Below are 10,734 nucleotides of genomic sequence, written 5' to 3'. Positions count from 1 at the left end.
CATATCATCCTATCCTATCAAATTTTGATAAACCCATGAATTCCTGATCATGAAGGAATGTCAGTTTTACTCTGCACCATCGGTAAGGGACATTCAGCATCAATCTGTCAAGGAAAATATAGTATTCTTTCTAAGAAAGATATCTACATATGTTTCAGGATGTTATGTATCCCTGGAAATAATTAGGATTCATGTTAACATTACAGTTTTGAAAACATAGCTTGTTAAAAAAAAGTGCTGTCTTGCCACAACTTGGGTTAAGTTGAGCTGATGGACAGGGTAAGTTAACCCACCTACAAATATAAGGGCACAAGGTTGAGACCCAGATGCAGACACGGGAGGCAGATGGTTTGAGTCTTTGATATTTATTATAATCCAAAAGGGTAGGCAAGAGAATGGTCGTGGACAGGCAAAAGGTCAAAACCAGTTCAGAGTCCAGGAGGTCAAGGCAGGCAGAATGGTCAGGCAGGCAGGTACAGAGTCCAGAAACAGGCAAGGATCAAAACCGGGAGGACAAGCAAAAAGAAAATAGAAAAAGCAGGCGCACGGGAAAAACACGCTGGTTGACTTGAACATACAAGACGAACTGGCACAGAGAGACAGGAAACAGGGATAAATACACAGGGGAAAATAAGTGACACTTTGAGGGGGTAGAGACAATCACAAGGACAGGTGAAACAGATCAGGGCGTGACAACAAATGTATGTGCTGAATTAAATATTACCACTACCTTTTTTAAACCATATCTATCAAACACAATTCAATACAATCACAATCACTTTTTTGTTTTTTATAATTTTAAGCATATTTTAACATGGGCTCAACACCTAACAAACACTGTACCTTTTAAACACTTTTAACAGGCCAGGCCCTGTTGTTACCTCATACCCCAGCAATAATTCCTTGCATATACACCTGTGAAGAAAACACTTACATTTGCTAAACTTTCCATTGGCTCAACTTACCCCAAGGCAAAGATTTTGACTATGTTGGCCCACACAGCTATAAGGATGCACTTTCAGGCTAGGTTTAGGACCTCATATTGAAGCTTATAAAGACCCCAACTGATGATACAAGCATCATGAAACTTGTAACACAATAAATGAATTACACTTCGTGAAAATAATTTTCTTTTTTTCTTCCTTCACAGACTCCATGAAATTATAACCTCTTCCTAAATATTTTGTCAAATTATTAATTGTGTGTACAACAGAAACAACTACCCACAAAACCCCAAAGGAAAACAGGCTGCCTAAGTATGATTCTTAATCAGAGACAACGATAGACAGCTGCCTCTGATTAGGAACCCTACTCGGCCCAAAACAAAGAAATACAAAAACATAGAAAAAGGAACATAGAATGCCCACCCAATGTAACACCCTGGCCTAACCAAAATAAGAACAAAAAACCCCTCTCTATGGCCAGGGCGTTACAGTACACCCCCCCCCCCCAAAGGTGCGGACTCCAGCTGCAAAACCTGACTCTGAAGGGGATGGTCCGGGTGGGCCTTCCTACGGTGGCGGCTCGGGTGCGGGACGTGGACCCCGTTCCACCCTTGGCTTCGGCCACTTAGGTGGCGCCCCTAGCTGCGCCGGAGGACTGGCGGGCAACCCTGGCTGCGCCCGGTTGGCGGGCGATTCTGGCTGCGCCTGGCTGGCAGGCGACCCTGGCTGCGCCCGGCTGGCGGGCGACCCTGACGGCTCCGGTGGCTCCGGGCTGGCGGCGGCTCCGGCAGCTCCGGGCTGGTGGGCGGCCCTGGCGGCTCCGGGCTGGCGGGCGGCTCTGGCCCAGGATTCACCAGTCTGGGGAGATATGAAGGAGGCCTGGCCCTGGGCGCAGGCACAGGACTCACCAGGCTGGGGAGACATGAAGGAGGCCTGGCCCTGGGCGCAGGCACAGGACTCACCAGGCTGGCGGGCGGCTCTGGGGGCTCCGGACAGGCGGGCGGCTCTGGACAGGCGGGCGGCTCTGGACAGGCGGGCGGCTCTGGCGGCTCCGGACAGGCGGGCGGCTCTGGCGGCTCCAGCCTGGCGGGCGGCTCTGGCGGCTCCGGACTTGCGGGCGGCTCTGGCCCAGGATTTACCAGGCTGGGGAGACATGAAGGAGGCCTGGCCCTGGGCGCAGGCACAGGACTCACCAGGCTGGGGAGACATGAAGGAGGCCTGGCCCTGGGCGCAGGCACAGGACTCACCAGGCTGGCGGGCGGCTCTGGGGGCTCCGGACAGGCGGGCGGCTCTGGACAGGCGGGCGGCTCTGGTGGCTCCGGACAGGCGGGCGGCTCTGGCGGCTCCAGCCTGGCGGGCGGCTCTGGCGGCTCCGGACTTGCGGGCGGCTCTGGCACAGGACTCACCAGGCTGGGGAGACCCACTGGAGGCCTGGTCCTGGGAGGAGGCACTACAAGGCTAGTGCGAGGAGCAGGAACAGGACATACTGGAGAGAGAGTGCGAGAGGCAGGCACCTGAAAAGCATGGGTAGTTGACTCAGGCCTCACCCCTGGTCCAGCCGAACTACCCGTGTACCCCCCCAACAACAAAAAAATTGGGGGCTGCCTCTCGTTCTTCCCAGGTAGGCTTCGATATCTGTCGATCACCTGGTCCCAAGTCCAGTCTCTCCTCCCAATCCACTCCTGATGAGACCAGGTGTCCATCTCCTCCCGAGCACGCTGCTTGATCCAGTTGTGGTGGGTAGTTCTGTAACGATCGTCTGGAAGAGGGGACCAAGATGCAGCGTGGTAAGTGGTCATAATGATTTTTAATGATACACTTCAAAAAAACTAACAGGGAAAACGAAAGCCAACAGTTCTGTTGGTGCAAACCACACAACAGAAACAACTACCCACAAAACCCCAAAGGAAAACAGGCTGCCTAAGTATGATTCCTAATCAGAGACAACGATAGACAGCTGCCTCTGATTAGGAACCCTACTCGGCCCAAAACAAAGAAATACAAAAACATAGAAAAAGGAACATAGAATGCCCACCCAATGTAACACCCTGGCCTAACCAAAATAAAGAACAAAACACCCCTCTCTATGGCCAGGGCGTTACAGTGCCTGTAAATGTGTCAGGTCCTGAGTGTTGTTGTGGTCACATGTGTGCTGAGAGTATGCTCATGTGTGTCCAGACTCTTCAGCATGCTCAGACAAGATTGTTTCTCAGTGCAGAAGTTTTTCCAGGATTTAGGGGCCTTTGTCTGGCCATCAACAATAGCCTTTTTCATTAATGGTTAGGCTGGCTCACAGTACAGCTGTGTGCGTGTATGGGCAGGCCAGTGGAATGACTGGAGCTCTGGTGGGCTAAGCGCTCGAAGAAATGCAGTTTGGTGAGATTGTAGATTAGGAGCGAGGGAAGGGCAGAGGACAGGTGCTGACTTCCAGAGTGGAGACAAAAGATACACCTGAAGTTCCCAGTGGATTCTGGGAGAAGTACAAAACATGGGAAAAAGTGCTTTGTGACATTATCAGTGTTTTCTTGTTTTGAGTCTCCGTTGAATTGAATGTAAAGTAATCCATGTTACATTCCTGTTTATGCCTGAAAGTGAGGTAAACGTATGGTTGGGTGGTGCAGGGACAGTCAGGGAACAGTTTAATATAATTTTTCCGATTTGCGGTATCTACCTGTGAACCCACTCTTCCTGCAACAATAACATAAACACCTAAAAGGGAGGAGGTTGTGATTGGCTTGAGAGCGACCAATGACATTGCAGCAATAGGGTTTCCTGGAAGACACAGCAGCTCTGCGCAGCCTCCTGATACGTTACCTGGCCAAGATCAAGCCCAGCATCTCATTAACTTTCCATTTCCAACCAGAATTTAGGCTCGAACAGTCAAGGTGGTCCTCTGCAGTTTGCTTTATTCACAGACAAAGACAAGGAAACATGGCTGTTGCAAACTTGCAATACATAACTCGGATGAGCAGTGGCTTCAAAGTCTACATCTTGGAAGGTAATATATCTTATTTATTTTCTTATAGGCCTACTATTGTTTCACAAAATAGAATTGTGCTGCTGTGATCCCTGCTACTTTAAATAGTAGTATTTATTGCTGCAACATGCATTGTTATCATGTATGATGACACAGTTGTTATTAGATCATTATTACTTCGTAATTAGCTTAGCTAGTTCAACTAAAGTCATTAGAAATGCAAATGTTTAGGGTCAGTATAAAATAACTTTTACTAAGTCCGAGTAAATGTCGAGTACATTTTAGCTAACTGTTTGAATTGTATAAAAACAATATGTAATCCACTCTAAAGCAACTTTAACAATATCATTTAAGAAACCAATACATATTTTTACTTTTAAATGTTTTTTTTTAAGGTTTTGAGTTTAAGATAACGTTGACGAATGTGATAATAATGCCTCACTATATCCACTTAAGGCTATAACAACATTTAAGAATAGTCAGCAACTATAAATGAGTCCCTCCATTGGTAAAATGTCAACTTGCTTCTAAATGTCTTGCTCTCAAGCATTACTTCAGATAGGTTTATGTCAGATGATGGGAATAACTGTGGCAGATGGAGAGGATCTGAAGATACTGCCCTCTTGTTTCCTCTACTGATAGGAACAAATAACCATGCCTCAGGCATCATAACGTCAGTCAGGCAAGGTGTGGTTTTCTCTCAGTCGCCCTCCACGGGCATCCACTGTGACACTATGCTGTCTGAGGGACAGAATGGGAGGTCATAGGTGAGATGTTGGGGTTGAGGGACATGACTGTTTGAGATGTGGATTGGATTGACGGTTGTGGATAGGGGGAGTATTTGAGATTAAGGGGACCATTCATGCACAGTACTAACATGACCTAATCATTCAGCATTGTATCTCAATATGGTAGTGGAGCATTGCATGCTAATGTGGTGCATTTCTTTTGGTATATTGACAATGCCAATTTGAAAATAGTTCAAGGAATTTAGCTTTAAAGAAACAACATAATGTGAGGTGTGAAGAGGACTGGTGTCAGCTTTATAAAAAACAAATGCCAGTGTACTTGACGTTGGTAAACGTCACATTCTGCCACCTCTGGTCTCTTGGCCCTCCCACCTCTACGAGAGGGCAGCTCCTGCTCAGCTCAGCCCAGTCCAAGCTCTTCTCTCTCCTGGCAACCCAATGGTGGAACCAGCTTCCATCTGAACCTACTAAGGCCAGCCCATCTTCCGAAAACATCTTGACCCTTCCTCTTCAAATAGTATCTTAAATAATCCCACAGCACCCCCCCCCCTTGCTCCTCCTCCTCACCTCCTCCCCATTTCCCCCCCTTACTAGCTCTGATAGCTCCTTTATTGAGGAAAATTGTACTTACTATGAGTGTGATATGTGGTTGTCCCACCTAGCTATCTTAAGATGATTGCACTAACTGTAAGTCGATCTGGATAAGAGAGTCTGCTAAATGACTCAAACGTAATGTAAATAACACAAAGGATGTTAGCACCTGTTGATGTTTCTCTTAGTTTCTCACAATGAAGAGAATGCTTCTGTGTGATGTGTGTATTGTAATGATGGTTGTGAGACATTAGTTATCTTAAGTTTGTCCAGCTCAATCCACATTTTGAATATAAACTAATCTTCCTCTCTTAGATATGTAAATAAGATAGGTGTCATCATCACTGTATGTTGAAATACAACATTTACAGGTAACATTGAATCAAAAAGTTTTGTAACAGTCACCAATCTGGTATGTCTAGTTCCACAGCTTAACAGAGTTTACAATTAACGGTGGAATGAAAGCTTTCCCACGAACCACTCATACAGGTGATGAACCGTATGTCACAGTTCCACAGATCAAAACAACCCGTCACCTATTTACTCATTGCCACACCTTATGTCTGTTCAGTAGATTAGTTAGGTGTAAGCCATCCTTATCTGTGCCAATATCTTTGCCAATAAGTATAGTGTGTATTATTTCGAATAGTAACCATTAGCTTTATGTGTGCCTGATCTTTCCTCTTGTAGGTCAGCCCAACCTAAGAAGTGAAGATAGATACAGGCATATGACAAATGAGAGAGTTCGAGTACCACCAGTGCATCCAGTCAAGCGCAAACACAGCTCTGAGCGTGGCCTAACATTGGAAGAAAGGTTTGTGAAACCTGCACATGCCTTAATCCCCCTCTATAACTTCATAATTGACAACCATTGGTTTCATAACGCCATGTCCAGTGTGTGATTCCATGTTTCAGCAAGTGATTTTGTGTTTCAGGCGAGAGAGGGCACAGAGCAAAAGCAACATGAGAAATGCTCAGAGGCCAGCTGTGTTTAGTGTTCCCCAGAGCCCCACATCCTCCTGGAGCCCAACCCCAAGCCCCACATCCTCCTGGAGCCCAACCCCCAGCCCCACAGGTCATCTTCCCCATCATGTGTATCCCACACCACCTATGGATGAACCACTGGACCTAATTAAGAAACCAAGGAAAGAGCCTGAGAGGACAGAGAAGAAAACCAAAAGCACTACATCCACCAATCAGATACAGGTAATTTCAAGAGGAACAATTATAATAGTGGGTCCAGGTGCTAACAACATGAAGGATGGGTTTTCTGGTTTGTCTCAGTCATGAGTGCCTCAGTAATCTCCCAGTGAAGCCCTAGGCAGTCAGACCCTACGTACACTACATGACCAAAAGTAAGTGGATACCTGTCGAACATCTCATTCCAAAATCATGGGCATTAATATGGAGTTGGCCCACCTTTTGCTTCTATAACAGCCTCCACTCTTCTGGGAAGGTGTTCCACTAGTAGTTGGAACATTGCTGCGGGGACTTGCTTCTATTCAGCCACAAGATCATTAGTGAGGTCGGGCATTAAGCTTGGGCGATTAGGCCTGGCTTGCAGTCAGCATTCCAATTCATCCCAAAGGTGTTTGATGGTGTTGAAGTCAGGACTCTGTGCAGGCCTGTCAAGTTCTCCAACACCGATCTCAACAAACCATTTCTGTATGGACCTCGCTTTGTGCAAGGGGGCCTTGTCATGCTGAAACAGGAAAGGGCCTCCCCAAACTGTTGTCACAAAGTTGGAAGGACAGAATCGTCTAGAATGTAATTGTATGCTTCACTGCAATTAAGTGGCCTAGCCCAAACCATGAAATGGAGGAGGACCATCCTCCTCCACCAAACTTTACCGTTGGCAGGTAGTGTTCTCTTGGCATCCGCCAAACCCAGATTTGTCCATCAGACTGCCAGATGGTGAAGCATGATTCATCACTCTAGAGAACATGTTTCCACTGCTCCAGAGTCCAATGGCAGCAAGCTTTTCACTACTCCAGCCGACGCTTGGCATTGCGCATAGCATGGTGATCTTAGGCTTGCTCGGCCATGGAAACCCATTTCATTAAGCTCCCGATGAACAGTTATTGTGCTGACGTTGCTTCCAGAGGCAGTTTGGAATTCGGTAGTGAGTGTTGCAACCGAGGACAGATGATTTTTACATGGTACGCACTTCAGCACTTCAGCCCATTCTGTGAGCTTGTGTGGCCTACCACTTCGCGGCTGAGCCATTGTTGCTCCTAGACATTCCCACTTCACAATAACAGCACTTACAGTGGACCAGGGCAGCTCTAGCAGGGCAGACATTAGACTAACTGACTTGTTGGAAAGGTGGCATCCTATGAAGGTGCCACGTTGAAAGTCACTGAGCTCATCAGTAAGGCCATTCTACTGCCAATGTATGTCTATGGAAATTGCTTGGCTATGTGTTCGATTTTATACACCTGTCAGCAACGTGTGTGGCTGAAATAGCCGAATCCACTCATTTGAAGGGGTGTCCACATACTTTTGTATATATAGTGTATCTCTGCGATCTCTGTAGTGATTATAAACGCTCAGGCACATTCTATTCCCAAGAGCCTTTACAGGCTTCTGCTTGTCCAAGATATGCAATCCAGCTGGATTCGGGAGAAAATGTGAGCAATGGTGGGAGGAATGTCCTCAACATGACTAAACAGACATCTCTTTCTTTGACCTGTTTGTGCCAACCTGATGAGGGTGAACAGCTTTCAGGCCCCATCCTATAACCAAATAAATGTTCTATCCTAAAGTCAAACTGAGCCTTCAACAAAAAGTTAGTGATGGCTTAATGTGCTACGTTTACATTGACATGTTAATCCTATTGTTCTGGGGGGAATTAGGTTTTCGATAACATCGTTCTGTACGGAATCTTATAATGTTTAAACACTTTTTAAAATGTAACAATTGTTTTGCCTCTTTCAGATGCGTCCTTCTGTGATCACCTGTGTCTCCTCCACAAGAAAGCCCACCTGTAAATCTGAGTTCCGCAGCAGCAGCCACTCCTCCACAGGTCAGTATCATTCTCCTTTATCTCAATAAAAACTGTAGTGCTACAATGCTGTTGTTGTATTGCAGACTTGTTAAGAATTATGCCTCTGACCTTTGTTTGGTATTCTCTCCATTGCAGTGCTATATAAGCACAGCTATGACCATGTGGTGGAGGAGCATTTCAAGAGAAGCCTGGGGATGGACTACCAAAGGGCCAGCTCCCGCCAGTTCTCCATCAGCGTCTCTGTGGATGACCACTTTGCCAAAGCCTTGGGAGGGAAGTGGCTTGAGATCAAATCTAAATCTTCCTCGTGCTCCTCGTCTACATCCTCACCACCCAGCAGCCCAAGTGTCACTCACTCCCGCAGCTACAGACACAGCCCAAGCCAAGCTCCCAAAGAATCTCCAAGTACCACTACTCCCACCTCCAGCTTCTGGTCAGTCAAATAAAACTACAGAGACCTTTCCTGGAGAAAGAATTAACTTTGAGTAGCTTTTTATGCAATGCAACAGCAGGTCAATGCTTTTCAACGAATGAAAGCACCGAGGAAACAGTTATTGAGCAAGGGTAGACTAGAGAACAGGAATTCAGGAACACTTACCTACTCTATGGTTGAACCATTGAGAGCATCTCTATGAGTCTATGCCCTGTTTGTGGAAAGGGGGTTTATTGGTCTAATTTAAAGGGACAAGCAAATGTTACAGGGATGTGATGTCTTTATTTCTCTTAATTTCTGTCCCAGACTTTTTAATAGCATATCTATCTCTGAAATAGATGGCCATTATATTTCAGTAAATGTGTCATATTTCATGCGGTGAAGATGCCACAACTTTCATGATTGTGTATTTATACTGTATGTTTTTAACGAACCTGGATCCTATTTTCAGTCTACTAAATTATCTACTGTACAAAAACATTCACCAAACCTGTTCAATACAGAAACTTCGTGTGTTTGTATAAAATCAACTTAAAAAGGGCAACTCAAAAAGAAAAACCTATTTGTGACTGGATATTACAAGTTGAGGCTTTATTAAGTAAAACATACAACTTAAATTAACAATATTCTTGTATGAAAAGCAACCTGGTGATTTACGAAAACATTTTGAGTGTGCAATTTTTATATGATGTACTTTGAAAAATATGGAGTGCTTTGAACACTGATAAAATGCATTATATTAATTCAATACAATTGAATTACCTCCCTTGAGCCTATGACTGCGATTGTTGTACATACTTTTTAAAAAATGCAAGTACCACTGACTTACAATTACAGGTATGCTTTATGACCTTACATTAAAGAAGACAAGGTCAGAAAGGTTGGTTATGTGTCACTTCCACGTCTCAGTAAAGAAGTCAGATTCTCATGTGAATACTACTCCTGTAGACATTCAAGGTAGCGATCCAGACAGCTTAATTTCAGTGGTGAGTCACTGTGTCTGGGGTACATCCTTTATAGTGTGCACGTACACCACGTCACAAGATGGAAGCATTATGGCATTCGGCACTTGATTCTTTGCGGAAAGGGGGATGTTAATATACCTTTTGATGATTGAGTCATGGCAGCATTTAGGGGGGTTTGAATCCCTATTCCTCCTGGGTGTAAAACTAAAGAAAGGTAAATACTTCGTCCTCAATAGGGGCTTTTTTCTGGGAGATTTTGGGAATGTCAGGAGCATGTCCCAGCAGGCTTGTGTTCAAGCATTCCTGTCTCCTGAGAAAATTATTCACAAAGATCCTACAGATCCTGTTTGGCAAGGGAATGGAGAAAGGGAGGGAGGGAGAGAAGGAGGGAGGGAAATGGGGTAGGAAGGGCAGGGCTAATATAGGCCCCTGGTTTCCTTTTTTTTCTTCAGTTTCTTATTTGCATGTTCTATCTTGTCTAACAAGTGAAATTATATGATGCTCTGAATCATTTTCCAGAAGTGAAGCCTTTGAACTGTATTGCTACGTGTCTTGCAGTGTTTTATTGTAAAATAATTTGTCAGATTAATGTAAAAAGAGAATCACTCTAAAATGACCATATTAACTGCATTTCAGAATGGATTGCAATGTGGGGTCATCTATAAAAACGTTGTTTGTGGCAATACGATATAATAGCAATCCAATGCAAAAGTACTCATGAATCATCTGACAAGAATCAGTTGTTCTCATTTGCTTTTATTCTGCACCAAAGTTTTTATATCAATATAAAATCATGCAATTACAATAAAATTGGCAAAAATAGATTTTTAGCAAAAAACTATTTCTCAAGCAAGATTTTTGCTAGGACTGTTTGAGTGGTCTGAGTGGGGAGGGTACAACTGAAAACTAGCTGTTATTTGCATAAAGGTTTGGAATTCTCTATCTTATTGGTCTATTTGCAAATTTACCGCATGGTGATGTCACCACGTAAAGCCGAAACTCTGGCCCATGCATAGTGGGCAAGTTCAGCTCTTTTTACTGATTTAGATATTTTCGAGTCATTCAGTT

The 10,734-nt window shown here is 44.8% G+C and overlaps 1 protein-coding gene across 1 annotated transcript; it reads left to right on the top strand.

Moving 5' to 3' along the window:
• The first annotated feature begins 3,720 nt into the window (after positions 1 to 3,720).
• LOC115164579 (transcription cofactor vestigial-like protein 4) lies at positions 3,721 to 10,498 on the top strand. Its single transcript, XM_029717213.1, has 5 exons — positions 3,721 to 3,942; positions 5,952 to 6,075; positions 6,197 to 6,467; positions 8,199 to 8,286; positions 8,404 to 10,498. The coding sequence occupies exons 1-5, from the start codon at positions 3,876 to 3,878 to the stop codon at positions 8,712 to 8,714; spliced, it is 861 nt and encodes a 286-aa protein (XP_029573073.1). The 5' UTR covers positions 3,721 to 3,875; the 3' UTR covers positions 8,715 to 10,498.
• The last annotated feature ends 236 nt before the right edge of the window (positions 10,499 to 10,734 follow it).

The sequence above is a fragment of the Salmo trutta genome, chromosome 27, assembly GCF_901001165.1.
Source record: "Salmo trutta chromosome 27, fSalTru1.1, whole genome shotgun sequence".
Classification (NCBI taxonomy): Eukaryota; Metazoa; Chordata; class Actinopteri; order Salmoniformes; family Salmonidae; genus Salmo; species Salmo trutta.
This window is presented reverse-complemented; position numbering and strand designations above follow the sequence as displayed.

Excerpts from the sequence above, each read along its gene's own strand:
- LOC115164579 (XM_029717213.1), top strand. The coding sequence starts at position 3,876 with ATGGCTGTTGCAAACTTGCAATACATAACTCGGATGAGCAGTGGCTTC. Across the intron at positions 3,943-5,951 it reads CAAAGTCTACATCTTGGAAG|GTCAGCCCAACCTAAGAAGT; the intron begins GTAATATATCTT and ends TTCCTCTTGTAG. Across the intron at positions 8,287-8,403 it reads CAGCAGCCACTCCTCCACAG|TGCTATATAAGCACAGCTAT; the intron begins GTCAGTATCATT and ends TCTCCATTGCAG.